The sequence below is a fragment of the Bos indicus genome, chromosome 13 (genome assembly GCF_029378745.1).
Source record: "Bos indicus isolate NIAB-ARS_2022 breed Sahiwal x Tharparkar chromosome 13, NIAB-ARS_B.indTharparkar_mat_pri_1.0, whole genome shotgun sequence".
NCBI lineage: Eukaryota > Metazoa > Chordata > Mammalia > Artiodactyla > Bovidae > Bos > Bos indicus.
In genome coordinates this window covers 48,326,256-48,344,088 of record NC_091772.1, presented here as the reverse complement: position 1 = coordinate 48,344,088, position 17,833 = coordinate 48,326,256, and the positions used below count along the sequence as shown (strand labels likewise).

At 40.9% G+C, this 17,833-nt stretch overlaps 1 protein-coding gene across 3 annotated transcripts in view; it reads left to right on the top strand.

Moving 5' to 3' along the window:
• Nucleotides 1–4,215: 4,215 nt before the first annotated feature.
• Nucleotides 4,216–17,833, top strand: part of FERMT1 (FERM domain containing kindlin 1) — a 60,798-nt gene continuing 47,180 nt past the window's right edge. The window contains exons 1-2 of one of the 3 annotated variants that reach the window (XM_019973380.2): nucleotides 4,216–4,448; nucleotides 16,001–16,169. In XM_019973380.2, the coding sequence (XP_019828939.1) occupies nucleotides 16,019–16,169 (151 nt within the window). In that variant the 5' untranslated portion in view covers nucleotides 4,216–4,448; nucleotides 16,001–16,018. Of the gene's footprint in view, nucleotides 4,449–4,565; nucleotides 4,585–4,654; nucleotides 4,971–16,000; nucleotides 16,170–17,833 lie in introns of those variants that run through there. The other 2 variants (XM_070801156.1, XM_019973379.2) reach the window with 2 other exon arrangements.

Sequence of the window (17,833 nt, the reverse complement as noted above, 5' to 3'; positions counted from 1 at the left end):
TCAATTTGGGTTTGTCTGATATTTTTTCATGATTAAATTGAGGTTATATATTTTGGTCAAGAATACCATGGAAGTGATGCTGTGTCTTCTCAGGTATGCAAGGTCAGTATGCATTATTACAGATGATGCTTATTTTGATCATTTGATTAAGGTGACAACTACCAGTTTTTTCCATTCTAAAATTATAATGTATCTTGTAGGGAGATACTTTGAAACTAAAACTATCCTGTTTCTCATCATACTTTTACTCATTTATTTTCTAATCCTTTCTTTCCTAGGATTACTAGATGTGGAAACTTCAAATACATCTTGTCTTTGCATCTTACTCACTTCCAAATTAAAGTTGTGCTTGTGTGTACCCGAGCAAAAGGGTCTAGGTCGCAGGCCTGTGCCCCAGCTGCAAAGGAGGTTGGAAATTTGAGTTCTGATTTCTAGACTGAAAGAATTTCTACAAATGTAAAGAAGACTTTCCAAGGGTAGTAGACAATGATGACTATGAATGATGTCCACTATCAAAATATTTTAGAGTGAAAAAACAAAACACAGGAAAAAAATATATGTATAGAATATTACCACTTGTATAAAAGCTAAATAGTCTACTCACACAGACTATCTCTGGAAGGTTCAAGATGAAACTGCTGCTGCTAAGTCACTTCAGTCGTGTCCAACTCTGTGTGACCCCATAGACGGCAGCCCACCAGGCTCCCCTGTCCCTGGGACTCTCCAGGCAAGAACACTGGAGTGGGTTGCCATTTCCTTCTCCAATGCATGAAACTGAAAGGTGAAAGTGAAGTCGTTTAGTTGTATCCGACTCGTAGCCATGAAACTAGTAACAGTTTTTTCCAGAGAAGGGAACTTAATATTATCAAGAGAAGATGAAGACAGTTATCAGAGTATATTCTTTTGTACCCTTTGATTTAAATGGATGAAAAGGAAGGAGGTCTGGCATGCTGCAGTCCATGGGGCCGCAGAGAGTCAGACACAACTTGGCAACTGAACAACAGTAACAACAAAGGAAGGAAGAAGAAAGAAAGAAGGAGGGAAAGAGAGGGAGGAAAGCACAATCTTTCTTGCTCTTCTCACTCAACGGTGGCCTGCAACAAGATCTCCTTTGCCCTTCCTCACTATCTTTACATTGTACTTGTCCACAGACCAGGACATACCTCTTTGCCCACTCAGGGAGAACATTTTAGAACTTGTCTGAGCATAGAAAGTACTTATTACCCACCCAACTGGAAAGGAGGGTGTAGCTGCAATAGGCACATTGTGATTTTTTTTGCATTAAATAGAACACAAACATGAATACAGCTACTGAGTCTCAAGGACTCAGTGAAAACAAAAATACATTTTCAGTGACTGTTGCCTTTTCTTAGTTGCCAGACTAGTGACACATTTATGAGCTGAATGCGCAATACAGAAATTTACATTGAGTAATGGCTTATTTGTTTTGTCAAATAAAACCATCAATCAGGGGAAAAAAATCCCTCTTTTCTCTTTCTAACATTTTTCGAATTTTCTCTAAGTCAAGCATATAGAATTCTTTAAACTGTGCTGGATCATCTGGTAGAAGTGAAAACGTATTAGCAGAAGAAGGTCATTTGTGTCTAACAAGTTAAAGTAGCTAGGATGGTCAAAGGCCCTCTACTGGTTTATTTCCCTTTTCTGTTCAGTGAATAAGAACATGGCCACATCAATCATCCACTCCAGTGTGCTTGTTACCAAGTCCGAGCTCACACCACTGGCCAGGCAACAGGCCAATAAATCAAGAGATGAGCTGTTGGGACAAAGAATAGCAACTTTATTTGGAAAGTCAGCATGTTAAGAAGATGATGGACTGGCAATCCAAAGAACCATCTTCCCAGCATTAGAATTCAGCCTTCTTTTATCCCAAAAGAGGAGGCCTGTGTCTGGTTGTTTCAAACTTCTTGGTACTAGAATCCTTTGTGCTTGCAGCTGTCCAAGTAGGTCAGGTCACCATGTTTATGTAAATATTCAACAAGGTTCCTGTAAACCAAAAAGTTTCCACAACTTTTTGTCTCTATATGAGTGAAAAATGTTGTATCTTTAAAGGGGGGAGGAGCCTTGAAAATGGGCTATCCTGTATATTTTAGGTTTGTTCTTTTCTGTTATACCTTTATAGTCCACATGATAATGCAGACCTGACTAACTTACCTATTGAGGGTAATGATTTTCAGTCCAGCTCTGCAGTACTATAAGTATCTGATAATAGTTATTGTTTCAATATTTGCACTGTGAACCTGGAAATTTTTGAGATGAGGAAATATATCTCCTGAAGCACAATAACTATTTACTAACTAAAAAATATACCTTAAAACTGTTTTCTAGAGACTACAAGTTATTATCAGAGAAGGCAATGGCACCCCACTCCAGTACTCTTGCCTGGAAAATCCCATGGATGGAGGAGCCTGGTAGGCTGCAGTCCATGGGGTCGAGAAGAGTCAGACACGACTGAGCAACTTCACTTTCGCTTTTCACTTTCATGCATTGGAGAAGGAAATGGCAACCCACTCCAACGTTCTTGCCTGGAGAATCCCAGGGACGGGGGAGTCTGGTGGGCTGCCGTCTATGGGGTTGCACAGAGTCGTTCACGACTGAAGCAACTTAACAACAACAACAACAACAGGTTATTATAGGCAACTATCAAACTTCCAATTCTATCTCAAAAAACCATCTCTGAAGCCTTTTCTAAAGCTCCCCACCATGCCACACACCTGGGAGAGGTACACACCACTCCTCCATATTCCCTCGGATCTGAAGATAAAGTCTGTGCCTACTCTGAGTATTTTCAGCACTTGTTTCAGTGTCTAGCTCACAGTAATACCATGGATGAATGAATAAATAATCTTATTCATTGCTTGATGAACATGTGTGGATTAAATAACAGACTCAAAGTGTTGATTCTGCTTGTTTTTAAGAAGAATTCAAGCAAGCATTGCTTGTTAATATATTATGAAATTTTGAAGTCGAAAATATACTTTTTAATACGCTTGTAAATCAGAACCTTAGAGGATGAATTGAACTATCACAATAATAAGCAAGTACTAAAAAAAAAAAAAAAAAAACCTAAGACATTCAATATAGATGAAACTCAAAAACAATGCTAAACAAAAGAAACTAGACACAAAATAATATATATCATCCAATTCCATTTATATATGGTACAGATATCAGCAAAAACCCATTTAAGGATTTGAAGTCAGGATAATGGCTACTCTTGGTGAGTGGTGGTAGTATTAAAAACTAAAAGGTGAGATTAAGGGGCTTCTGAGGACTTGCAAAGTCCTGTTTCTTCATCTGGATGTTCATTTCACAGATGTGTCCAGCATGTGAAAATTCATCAGCTATATATTCTTGATTTGTGTTCTTGCATATAAAAGCATATTTCAATGAAAAGCTTAAAAAGGAATTTAGGCCAAGCAGAAAGCTTAAAACCAGTTAAATTCTTTAGCGCAATCTAGATATTTTCAACTAAAATAGAAAACCAATTTGGTGCAGAGAAAGCCATCACTACTTATGATCGTTTCCAAAATCCTGAAGACAGTCTATACTCTAATCAGTCATGCACAGTCTCCAGAAAGCAAGTCTTAGACACTCTCTACTCCAAATAAGTGCATATTTGCTCAGTTGGTATTAGGTATGCAAGAAAGTGGAACCAGATGACAGTTGACCACATTCCTATAGTTGACAAACTACCAAATTAGGAAATTCAGTTTCAAATTTTTAATCATTTTAATTCTAAAACCCCATATTTTCTGCTGTTTGTTCAACTGGCCTTTTAAAATTAAATGTAAAGTACTTTCAGAACCATAATAATGGCTGAATATGGTAATGCCAAGCAAAAACAAGGATTCCACTTCTAAATTTTGCAATATTTTAAATTAAACATAAGTTATCAGAAGCTTTATGTACTTGATGAAAATCGGTAAAGACTGTATTACTGCATGAAACTCCTCCATGGACTGAAATTCGGGTGGTGGGAATCCCTTTACCCATTTTACAAATGAGAAAACTATAATTTCCTGTTTTATAACCCTGTATCCTCAAAGCTCAGACTCAGGCCTGGTGCGCAGTAAATACTCAACAAAAGGTTTGGAGAGCTGTGCCAATTGCCCAAGGTCACCCACCCTTCCTGCTTCCTTCGGAAGTGAATCCGACAGGAAGGTGAGTGGAGGGCTGGGTGGTGAATCTGAGGTGAGCCACCCAGACTTCAGCGAGGGGAGCGGCCTTAGGTTGCCCAGGGATCTTCCAACGTGCGTGTTTGGGACGCCTCGCCCTTCTCAGAGGTTTACACCATCCTCTTACTCAGAGATGAACCACTTTTGTTTCTTCCAGCTGGCAACCACAGGTGCTCCGGGCTGAGGCAGTTGAGCGGAGGCAGTTGTTCTTGCCTAGAGCCAGGGCTGAGAGGAAGTGGATGCACCCGGGATGTGAGTGACGAGTACACCCGCAGGGCGGGGAAAGTAGCAGGATCTTAATCACCAGGCTAGTCCCGGGCGGGCCTCGGGGAACTGGGAAACGAGAGGCGGTCTAGAGAAGGGTGGGCAGGATGAGAGGTCGCAAGAGGTGCGTGGGTCTGAGCATCCGCCCCGGTTCTCCCCGCTGTCCCGCCGCGCGGCAGCCCAGAGACCACCATTTGTCCGTAAAGTCTGCAGAGCGCCCCCTCCCTGGGCAGTGGGACCTGGCAGGCTGGGGCTCGTCGTGCTGCTGCCTGCCCGCCGCGCTGGCCGGCCGTGCCCGGAGGGCCGCGCGGGGCGGAGACCAGTCGGCGGGGGCGGGCGCCAGTCTAGGCTGTAGGTCCGCGCGCAGCACTCGCCCGCAGAGCCTCGCGAAGCAGCCGCCGCCACCGCGCGCCCCCAGCTCGGCCTGGGTGGCCTCTGCCCGCGTCTCCAGGAGGGCAGCGGCACACGTGCCCGGCCGCGAGACCGCACGCCGCAGGCTTGAGAAAGGAAGTGAGTGCCCAGGAGCTGGGCCCCGGCGGGGACTGGAGACTGGCGGGGAAGGGAGGCTGCGATGGGCACCGCTGGTTCCCCAGACCCCCGCTCCTGCCTTTCTGCGGCTTCCTGCACATAAATAGCTGTTGAATTAAAAATCGCGTGATCAGCTTGTGACCACCTTCTCCAACCTTGAGCATCTGGCTGCGCAAAATAAACTCAGTCCAGCAGCGGTGCTGACCTTACGGGTAGGGAGGGGTTTCTACCCACCCACCACATTCCCCTGGGCCCCAGGACCTTGCATACCTGGCAAAAGACAGGCCAGTGGCCTTCGGACCCACTCACTCTCTGTTCTTCCAGAGGAAGCATTCGGTCTATTTCCCTCTCTGTCTCTCTGTCTGCCTGTGTCTGTCTGTCTTGACTGAGTTTTCTATAAAGGACCGCCGGAAGTGGGCCACTGGGTTTCCCCAGGGAAGGCAGGTGTGCTGGTGCGCTTTGCTTCTTGTTCTGATCTTTAACACACTAGGTCTGCTTTCCCAGCCGAAGTTTGAGGCTTTCCTCAACAAGCAACAGCTTGCTGCAGAAGTTCACTCTCGAAAAGAAAGGCGCAGAAAAGATAGGAGTGGAATGTGGGTAAACCAGATTGTCTAATTTTAGCCTGAATTTCGTTGTAAGGAAATCACTACCGCCTGTTTTTTAAATGAGAAATACTTTATTGCCCAGGTTAGATAAAGAAAAATCCTGATTGCTCCCAAAACAAGCAGCAAGGAGTCATTTTAAAAGTAAGGTTATTTTCTTTATGTACAAAACATTTTAAATAACAAAGCCTCAAAGCATAGCATTTAAAAAGCTGTAAGAATCTTAAAGTCAAATACTTCAATACCATGTTAAGAATTTGACAGTGAAAGAGGTATCTTTATTGTCTCCTAACTGGGAAAGATTTATGTTAGTTACAATGTTTGGTGAAGGTACTGAGAATTTAGCTCATAGTTTTAAGTGTTGTATTTCATATTAACTTTGTAATATTATCGAAAATATGTCCCAGAGTGCTGGTTGAGAGTTTGGAGTTAGAACCTGAATTTCTGTTTGCACTCCATGATCTAACTTGCTGTGTGACTTCTGATAAATTACCTAGCTTTTCTGTTTCCTCATTTCTAAATGGGATTGCTGAGAGGATGGAGATAACACAAGGATAGTAGTTATCCCAGAGTACATCATTCTGCATGATGTACACAATAAATAACACCTGAGGCTGAAGATGACAGTGAGGTGGTTAGGCCCAACATAATCACTGCATGACACTCCCCATGCAAGAAGTCTTGTATGTTCCTCTGTGCATTGGGAGGTGCAAACATTAGGATCCTTCTAGTCGCCTCTGAACTCTTGAAGTTGAGTGGAACAAATGAAATCTGTTCTAAGCCTGTTCAGATTTGCATTTATCTTGTGATTCTCTTTTGCTTACAAATGTGAACAGTGACACTGGTGGTTTAATTATTGCTTTTTATAATTTTTTTAACTTTTTAGTGAAATATAGTTGATGTACAGCATTATGTTACAGATGTACAACAGTGATTCACAATTTTAAAGGCTATACCCCATTTATACTTATAAAATATTGGCTATATTCCCTGTGTTATACAATATATCCTATAAGCTATAAAGGTTATTTGATACATGATAGTTTGTGGCTCTTAATTTCCCCTATTTTGCCCCTCCGTCCTTCCCTCTCCCCACTGGTAACCACTAGTTTTTCTCTATATATGTGTTCTCTATCTATATATCTGTTTCCTTTTTGTTATATTCAGTAGTTTATTATTTTAGAGTCCACATATAAGTGTTATCATACAGTATTATCTGTCTGCCTTATTTCACTTAGCATAATATCTTCCAAGTCCATCCATGTTGTTGGAAATGGCAAAATGTCATTCTTTTTTATGGTTGAATAATATCCCATTCCACATATTTATCCACTCATATGTTGATGGACACTTAAGCTGCTTCATATTTTGGCCATTGTAAATAATATCTTTACAATATGTATATTCTGTATCTTTTCAAATTGGTGTTTTGGGGGGATTATTTGTTTTGTTTTTTGATATATATCAGGAATGTCATTGCTGGGTCATATGCTAGCTCTATTTTTAGCTTTTTGAAAAACCTCCATACTGTTTTCCACACTGGCTACACCAATTTACATTTTCACCAACAGTGTATTGAAGGTTCCCTTTTCTCCATGTCCTCACCAACGTTTGTTATTTCTAGTCTTTTTGATCATCGCCATTCTGACAGGTATGAGACTGTATCTCACTGTGGTTTTAATTTGCATTTCTCTGGCGATTAATGATGTTGAGCATCTTTTCTTGTGCCTGTTGGCCATCTATATGTCTTCTTTGGAGAGATGTTTATTTAAGTCTTCTGCCCATTTTTTGAGCGGGTAGGGTTTTTTTAATTGAGCTGTATAAGCTGTTCGTATGTTTTAGAAATCAATCCCTTGTCTGTCACATCTTCTACAAATATTTTCTCCCATTCTATATGTTGTCTTTTTGTTTTGTTTATAGCTTCCTTTGCTGTACAAAAGCTTTTACATCTAATTAGGTCCCATTTGTTTATTTTTGCTTTTATCTCATTTGCTTTAGGAGACATACAAAAAAAAATGTTGTTACCATTTATGTCAAAGGTGTTCTGTCTATGGTTTCTTCTAGGAGTTTTATGGTTTCTGGTTACATTTAGATCTTTAATCCATTTTGAATTTTTGTATATAGTGTTAGAGAATATTCTAATTTCATCCTTTTACATGTAACTGTCCAGTTTTCCCAGTAGTACTTATTGAAGAGACTATCTTTTCTCCATTGTATATTCTTGGCTCCTTTGTTGTAGAATAATTGACCATAAGTGTGTAGGTTTAGTTTTGAGCTCTCTGTTCTATTCCATTGATCTAAGTGTCTGTTTTTGTGCCAGTCCCATACTGTTTTGAGTACTATCAGATCAGATCAGATCAGTCGCTCAGTCGTGTCCGACTCTTTGAGACCCCATGAACCACAGCACGCCAGGCCTCCCTGTCCATCACCAACTCCCGGAGTTCACTCAGACTCACGCCCATCGAGTCAGTGATGCCATCCAGCCATCTCATCCTCTGTCGTCCCCTTCTCCTCCTGCCCCCAATCCATCCCAGCATCAGAGTCTTTTCCAATGAGTCAACTCTTCTCATGAGGTGGCCAAAGTACTGGAGTTTCAGCTTTAGCATCATTCCTTCCAAATAAATCCCAGGGCTGATCTCTTTCAGAATGGACTGGTTGGATCTCCTTGCAGTCCAAGGGACTCTCAAGAGTCTTCTCCAACACCACAGTTCAAAAGCATCAACTCTTCAGTGCTCAGCCTTCTTCACAGTCCAACTTTCACATCCATACATGACCACAAGAAAAACCATAGCCTTGACTAGACGAACCTTTGTTGGCAAAGTAATGTCTCTGCTTTTGAATATGCTATCTAGGTTGGTCATAACTTTCCTTCCAAGGAGTAAGTGTCTTTTAATTTCATGGCTGCAGTCACCATCTGTAGTGACTTTGGAGCCCAGAAAAATAAAGTCTGACACTGCTTCCACTGTTTTCCCATCTATTTCCCATGAAGTGATGGGACCGGATGCCATGATGTTTGTTTTCTGAATGTTGAGCTTTAAGCCAACTTTTTCACTCTCCACTTCCACTTTCATCAAGAGGCTTTTGAGTTCCTCTTCACCTTCTGCCATAAGGGTGGTGTCATCTGCATATCTGAGGTTATTGATATTTCTCCCGGCAATCTTGATTCCAGTTTGTGTTTCTTCCAATCCAGCGTTTCTCATGATGTACTCTGCATATAAGTTAAATAAACAGGGTGACAATATACAGCCTTGACGAACTCCTTTTCCTATTTGGAACCAGTCTGTTGTTCCATGTCCAGTTCTAACTGTTGCTTCCTGACCTGCATACAGAGTTCTCAAGAGGCAGATCAGGTGGTCTGGTATTCCCATCTCTTTCAGAATTTTCCAAAGTTTATTGTGATCCACACAGTCAAAGGCTTTGGCATAGTCAATAAAGCAAAAATAGATGTTTTTCTGGAACTCTCTTGCTTTTTCTATGATCCAGCAGATGTTGGCAATTTGATCTCTGGTTCCTCTGCCTTTTTGAAAACCAGCTTGAACATCAGGAAGTTCACAGTTCACATATTGCTGAAGCCTGGCTTGGAGAATTTTGAGCATTACTTTACTAGTGTGTGAGATGAGTGCAATTGTACGGTAGTTTGAGCATTATTTGGCGTTGCCTTTCTTTGGGATTGGAATGAAAACTTTTCCAGTCCTGTGGCCACTGCTAAGTTTTCCAAATGTGCTGGCATATTGAGTGCAGCACTTTCACAGCATCATCTTTCAGGATTTGGAATAGCTCAACTGGAATTCCATCACCTCCACTAGCTTTGTTCGTAGTGATGCTTTCTAAGGCCCATTTGACTTCACATTCCAGGATGTCTGGCTCTAGGTGAGTGATCACACCATCGTGATTATTTGGGTCGTGAAGATCTTTTTTGTACAGTTCTTTTGTGTATTCTTGCCATCTCTTCTTAATATCTTCTGCTTCTGTTAGGTCCATACCATTTCTGTCCTTTATCGAGCTCATCTTTGCATGAAATGTTCCTTTGGTATCTCTGATTTTCTTGAAGAGATCCCTAGTCTTTCCCATTCTGTTGTTTTCCTCTATTTCTTTGCATTGATCGCTGAAGAAGGCTTTCTTATCTCTTCTTGCTATTCTTTGGAACTCTGCATTCAGATGTTTATATCTTTCCTTTTCTCCTTTGCTTTTCTCTTCTCTTCTTTTCACAGCTATTTGTAAGGCCTCCCCAGACAGCCATTTTGCTTTTTTGCATTTCTTTTCCATGGGGATGGTCTTGATCCCTGTCTCCTGTACAATGTCACGAACCTCATTCCATAGTTCATCAGGCACTCTATCAGATCTAGTCCCTTAAATCCATTTCTCACTTCCACTGTATAATCATAAGGGATTTGATTTAGGTCATACCTGAATGGTCTAGTGGTTTTCCCTACTTTCTTCAATTTAAGTCTGAATTTGGCAATAAGGAGTTCATGGTCTGAGCTCCTGGTCTTGTTTTTGCTCCTGGTCTTGTTTTTGCTGACTGTATAGCCTTATAGTATAATCTGAAATCAGGAAGCATGATTCCTCTAGCTCTGTTCTTCTTTTTCAAGCTTGTTTTCACTATTTGTGGTTTTTTGTGTTTCCGTACAAATTTTTTAATTATTTGTTCTAGATCTGTGAAAAATGCCTTTGTTATTTTTATAGGGATCACACTAAATCTGTAGATTTCCTTGCATAGTATCATCATTTTAACAATATTAATTCTTCCAACCCATGAACATGGTATATCTTTCCATCTGTTTGTATTAGCTTCCATTTCTTTCATCAGTGTCTTGTAAATAGACCCAAGTACAGATCTTTTACCTCCTTAGATTGTTTTATGACTAAGTATTTTATTATTTTAGATGTAGTGGTAAGTAGGATTGTTTCCTTAATTTCTCTGATAGTTCATTGTTAGTATACAGAAATGCAACAGATACTATATATATATATACATATATATGTGTGTGTGTGTGTGTGTATAGTATCCTGCAATGTTACCAAATTCATTGATTAGCTCTAGTAGTTTTCTGGTGGCATCTTTAGGGTTTTCTATATATAGTGCCATGTCATCTGCAAACAGTGACAGTTTTACTGCTTCCTCTCCAGTTTGGCTTCCATTTATTTCTTTTTCTTGTCTTACTGCTGTGGCTAGGTCTTCCAATACTATGTTGTATAAAAGTGGCTATAGTGAGAATCCTTGTCTTGTTCCTGATCTTTTATTTATTTATTTATTTATATGCATCAGGTCTTAGTTGCAACACGTGGGATCCTTCATTGCCTCACAGGGACTCTAGTTGTGGCATGCAGACTTCAGTAGTTGCAGCATGTGGGCTCTCTAGTTTTGGCACAGAGGCTCTGGAGTGCACAGGCTCAGTAGTTGCTCCAGGGTATGTGGGATCTTGTTCCCCTACAAGGGATCAAACCTGTGTCCCCTTTATTGCAAGATGGATTCTTAACCACTGGACCACCAGTGAAGTCCCTGTTCCTGATCTTACAGGGAAATGCTTTTACCTTTTCATCACTGAAAATGATGTTTGCTGTGGGTTTCTCATTTATGACCTTTATTATGTTGAGGTAGGTTTCCTCTATGCCCACTTTCTTGAGAGTTTTTACTATAATTAGTGGTTGGTGGTTTAGTTACTAAGTTATGTCCAACACTTGTGACCAAATGGACTGGAGCCTGCTAGGCTCCCTTATCCGCGGGATTTAGTGCTTAATATTAAAAATAATGTTCCTCAGAGGTCACCATGGTCCTAGCTTAATACTGATCTAATTAGGTTGAAGGGAGGAACTGAGTCCTGGAGCTAATTTTTTTTAAGTGGCTGTTGTGACTTAAGAGTTTAAGATGAAGACTAGCATCAGCTGGAGTATGTTATGAATGCAGGGTTTCCACATCATTCCCAGATCTGCTGACTAGAAACTGCATGTTAATAAGATCCTGCTGAATAGAATCTGCATATAAATAAGATTTACAGGGTTCCTGTGCACTTTCCCTTAGAGAGACCCTTTCCCAAGCCCTTTGCATACACTGATGGTTTTCAAGAACAGGCCTTATGAAAACAGGGATTTCTTATAAGCTGTCTTTACCTAGCAAAGTGAAACAGGTTTGTCATCACTTAAATGACTGATTTTTATTTCAAATCTTAAAATAGCCAGAAGAGGTATTATCATTTTCTTCCTACTTAAGAGAGAGCTGACATTTTTAAGTTCTGCAAATTTGGGATTCCAGTCTTCCTATTATACTCAAAACACTCAGTTGTGATACTGCTTAGCTTCATTCATCCTAGTTCCTCCAATGATGGGACACTGTGGCTTTGAAGCACTCACCCCATCTGCACTTTGAAGAGTGGGATTGTATGTCTATCACTCCTGTTTTAAATATTTTCCCAAAAGTGTGTCCAAAAACTTATATGACATATATAATATAAAATGGTAACTCAAGTAAGTTGAATATGTGCTGCCCCTGGCCACCCTGGGGCTGATCCACCACTCAAGAGCAGAGGGCCCCTCTCACCTTCTCTGCTGCTGCAGGTCACCCTGGAGCTGATCCCCCACCGCTGCCAAGCTCTGGCCCCAGCCTCTCCTCTCCTCCTGCTCTGTGCTAGGAATTGGTGGTGCTGGTCACTACCCTGCTCCCATCTCTGTCTCCAGTGTGATCTCTGTGAAGCTGCTTCCCAGGCTGCAAGTGCCTCTTCAGGCTGCTGCTGCCATGTTGTCCTGTGGACATCCAGTCTACCAGAGAAGGGAATGGCAAAGACCCCTAAGGAGGCCTTACAGAAACTGAGAAAAGAAGGGAAGCGAAAGGCAAGGAGGAAGGGAAAGATATACGCAACTGAATGCAAAGTTCCAGAGAATAGTAAGGAGAGACAAGAAAGCCTTCTTAAGTGTACAATGCAAAGAAATAGAGGAAAACAATAGAATTGGAATGACTAGAGATCTCTTTAAGAAAACTGGAGATAGCAACGGAACATTTCATTGCAAAGATAGGCACAATAAAGGACAAAAATGGTAAGGACCTACAAAAGCAGAAGAGGTTAAGAAAAGGTGGCAAGAATACACGGAAGATGGTGTGATCACTCACCTAGAGCCAGCCATCCTGAAATGCGAAGTCAAGTGGTCCTTAGGAAGCATCACTACAAACAAAGCTAGTGGAGGTGATGGAATTCCAGCTGAGCTATTTCAAATCCTAAAAGATAATGCTGTGAAAGTGCTGCACTCAATATGCCAACACATTTGGAAAACTCAGCAGTGGCCATAGGACTGGGAAAGGTCAGCTTTCATTCCAGTCCCAAAGAAAGGCAATGCCAAAGAATATTCAAACTGCAACAAAATTGCACTCATCTCAATGCTAGCAAAGTAATGCTGAAAATTCTCCAAGCCAGGCTTCAACAGTACATGAACTGTGAACTTCCAGATGTTCAAGCTGGATTTAGAAAAGGCAGAGGAACCAGAGATCAAATTGCCAACATCTGTTGGATCATTGAAAAAGCAAGAGAGTTCCAGAGAAACATCTACTTCTGCTTTATTGACTATGCTAAAGCCTTTGACTGTGTGGATCACAACAAACTGTGCAGAATTCTTAAAGAGATGGAAATACCAGACCACTTTATCTACCTCCTGAGAAATCTGTATGAAGGTCAAGAAGCAAGAGTTAGAACCGGACATGGAACAGACTGGTTCCAAATTGGGAAAGGAGTACATCAAGGCTGTATATTGTCACCCTGCTTGTTTAACTTATATGCAGAGTACATCATATGAAATGCTGGGCTGGATGAAGCACAAGCTGGAATCAAGACTGCTGGGAGAAATATCAATAACCTCAGATATGCAGATGACACCCCCCTTATGGCAGAAAATGAAGAAGGACTAAGAGCCTCTTGATGAACATGAAAGAGGAGAATGAAGAACTTGGCTTAAAACTCAACATTCAAAAAACTAAGATCATGGCATCTGGTCCTATCACTTCATGGCAAATAAATGAGGAAACAACGGAAACAGTGACAGACTATTTTCTTGGGCTCCAAAATCACTGCAAATAATGATTGCAGCCATGAAGTTAAAAGACGCTTGGTCCTTGGAAGAAAACCTATAACCAACCAAGAAAGCATATTAAAAAGCAGAGACATCACTTTGCTGACAAAGGTCTGTCTAGTCAAAGCTATGGTTTTTCCAGTAGTCATGTATGGATGTGAGAGCTGGACTATAAGGAAAGCTGAGTGCCAAAGAATAGATTCTTTTGAACTATGGTGTTGGAGAAGATTCTTGAGAGTCCCTTGTACTGCAAGCAGATCAAACCAGTCAATCCTAAAGGAAATCAATCCTGAATATTCATTGGAAGGATTGATGCTGAAGCTGAAGCTCCAGTACTCTGGACACCTGATGAGAAGAACTGACTCATTAGAAAAGACCCTGATGGTGGAAAAATTGAAGGCGGAGGGAGAAGGGGATGACAGAGGATGAGATGGTTGGATGGCATCACTGACTCGATGGACATGAGTTTGAGCAAGTTCCAGGAGTTTGTGATATACAGGGAAGCCTGGCCTGCTGCAGTGCATGGGGTCACAAAGAATCAATCGGACATGACTAAGCAACTAAACTGAACTGATACACAGAGTTCAGTTCAGTCACTCAGTCGTATCCAACTCTTTGGGACCCCATGGCTGCAGTCACCATCTGGAGTGATTTTGGAGCCCCAAAAAATAAAGTCTACCACTGTTTCCACCATTTCTCCATCTATTTGCCATGAAGTGATGGGACCAGATGCCATGATCTTCGTTTTCTGAATGTTGAGCTTTAAGCCAACTTTTTCACTCTCCTCTTTCACTTTCATCAAGAGGCTCTTTACTTCTTCTTCACTTTCTTCCACACACAGAAGATACACAGAAGAACTGTATTAAAAAGCTCTGAATGACCTGGGTAACCATGATAGTGTGGTCACTGCCCTAGAGCCAAACATCCTGGGAGTGTGAAGTCAGGTGGGCCTTAGGAAGCATCACTGTGAACAAAGCTAATGGAAGTAATAGAATCCCAGCTGAACTGGAATGATGCTGTTAAAGTGTTGCACTCTTAGCCAGCAAATTTGGAAGACTTTGCAGTGGGCACAGGCCTGGAAAAGGTCAATTTTCATTCCAATCCCAAAGAAAGGCAATGCCAAAGAATGTTCAAATTACTGTACAATTGCACTAATCTCAATGGTAGCAAGATTATACTCAAAATCCTATGCAGTAGGCTTCAGGAGTATGTGAGCCAAGAAATTCCAGATATACAAGCTGGAATTATAAAAGGCAGAGGAACCAGAGATCAAATTGCTGACATTTGTTGGACCATGAAGAAAGCAACGGAATTCAAATGAAACATCTGCTTCATTAACTATGCTAAATCCTTTGACTGTGTGGTTCACAACAAACTGTGGGATATTCTTAATGAGATAGATGTACCAGACCACATTACCTGCCTCCTGAGAAACCTGTATGCAGACCAAGAAGCAACAGTTAGAACTGGACATGGAACAATGGACTGGTTCCAAATTACGAAAGGAGTATGTCAAGGGTGTATATTGTCACCCTGCTTATTTAACTTAAATGCATCATACAACATGCTGGGCTGGGTGACTCACAAGCTGGAATCAAGATGGGCATGTGGATGGACATGAGTTTGAGCAAGCTTCGGGAGATGGTGAAGGACAAGGAAGCCTAGCATGCCTAGCATACGACCATGGGATCACAAAGAGAAGGGCATGAGTTAGTGACTGAACAACAAGAACAAATTATTAATGACCTGTATCTCTTATGTGCTTAAGATAAAACTACATGTTATATGACTAAAAAAGAAACTTTTTTGTTCTGTTTTTTTTTTTTTTTAATTTTTCATACCAGAAAATGTCCTTACTATTTTATGGGTGAATGTAATAATACCTATGTATAGATATTCTTTTTAAAATCAATTCTATTTAAGTATAATATGCATATAATAATATGCATCAAAGTATACATTTCAATTCAATGCATTTTATTGTATGCAAATTATGCTTCAATAAATGTGATTTTTTTTTATGTCAAGGATTGTCGTGATTTGTTGCCTATTGCTAAAGTAGTTCATAGAAAGTCAAGAAAAGTCAGGAGAAAGGGATGGATGCATTGGGCAGACACAGAAAATAAATAGATAGGTAGACCTGGGAGGGTAGAAAGTTTAAAGTACAAGAGATTTAGAAGAGATCATTTTTATAAGACTTTTTGTCTTTAAAGTTAAGATGCTGAATTTAATATCAGGAACTCTGCAGCATTTTTGAGGAAGGGACTAAAAATGAGAGAAAAGAAAGTTTTGCTCTGCAGAGTCTACCTGATGAGCCTCAGTTTCCTTCTGGTCTGTCTGCCTTTTTTCATGTAGACACCTGTATTTGCCACAATGCTCTCATCCAGTGACTTTGCATCTGCTTCTTGGGAGCTTGTGGTCCGAGTTGATCATCCAAATGAAGAGGAGCAGAAGGACATCACACTGAGAGTGTCTGGAGACCTGCACATTGGGGGAGTGATGCTCAAGTTAGTGGAACAGATAAGTAAGTTGCTGCTTATTTATGGTTTCTCTACATTTGAAACCCTGTATGTTGCATCATCACTGAATGACTGAACTAGGCTGTCTGACTATCTAAGTTTTTCTGATCATCCATCTTGCAATGGCCCCTTTCTGCAGGAAGAAGAGAAATGGAGCCCTGAAGGAGCCCAAACAACCCCCTGACCCCCTCTGTCGAAACTTGGTAGCAAACTGAAGCTCCCCAGTAGGTGTAATAACCTATTTGCACTGGAATGAGGTCACCCTCCATGGTGACATCTAGGGTAACCTTAGACCACGCCTGGGGCCTTAGACTGTTATGTGATTTTTTTGTCAATGCTTGATTGCTCTGTGAACAAGCAGCCTGGTGCCAGTGTCCTTACCCACCGTTTGCTACTAGCCCTTGTTTAAACAAGGAAAGAAGTCTTCAGGGTCAGAGTCTTAACATCAGGAGTCAACATGATGGACCTAGAATTTAATAATGTTTTATTTTCTTTGCATTTATTTTTTTGTCTTCCATTTAAGACCACAGATGTTGGCTTTTCACTTATACTAGTGATATAAAGTATTTTTAAGTTGTCTTCATTGGAATATGATATACATACAAAAAGTGCAATTATCAGAAGTGTATAGTTCAGTGAATTTTCACAAAGTCATATAACCACCACCCAGATCAAGATATAAAACAGTACCTGTTCCCCCACCCAAGTCCCACATCTGACACCTCCCAGCCACTGTCCCACTAAGGGTAGCTACTACCCTGAATTGTAACTCCAAAGGAATAATTTTACTTGTTTTCAAACTGTATATACGTGGAATTACACAGGATAATATACCCTCAAGCATCTGCTTTCTTTCATGCCACATTATGTCTGTGAGATTTATCCATTTTATTGCATATAGTTTGGGTTCTTTGATTCTCATTGCTGTATAATATTCCATTATATGATTTTTTTTCCCACAATTTATCCATTTACCTGATGGTTTATGGATATTGGGTTCTTTACATATGGGGGCTTTTATAGATAGTACCTGTCTTAAGTAAGTATAGGCATTTCTGTTGGACATATAGATCAGGGAAAATTTACTGAATCATAGGACTTTCCAAAATAGTTACAGCATTACAGCATTTATGCCACACTGTGCTGTGCAGTCGCTTCAGTCATGTCTGACTCCTGTGACCCCGTGGACTATAGCCCGCCAGGCTCCTCTGTCTATGGGATTCTCCAGGCAAGAATACTGGAGTGGGTTGCCATGCCCTCCTCCAGGGAATCTTCCCAGCCCAGGGACTGAACCCACATCTCCTGCATTGCAGGCAGATTCTTTACCACGAAGCCACTGGGGAAGCCTACAGCATTTATACTTCTACTAATAGCACTGAGAGAAAGGTTTTCTAATTTAAAAAGAGAGAAAGAGGGAGAAGCCATTTTTTAAGTAAAAGTACTGATGGCTCTTAATTTAGCAAAATAAAAGATTGAATATGACTCTAACATTGGCAAAGGGGAAAGATTCAATCTTGATGCCAAGGGGCACTGAGGAAGTGGAAGGGTTCAGTGTTGATGCTACCATTGAGAAATAAAATATTCAGCTCTGATTTTAGTGTTATCAGTTTTGGAAACTGGTAATGCCGTGGTCCTGATAAGAGGTGGACATTCCTGAGAAGGGTGAAAT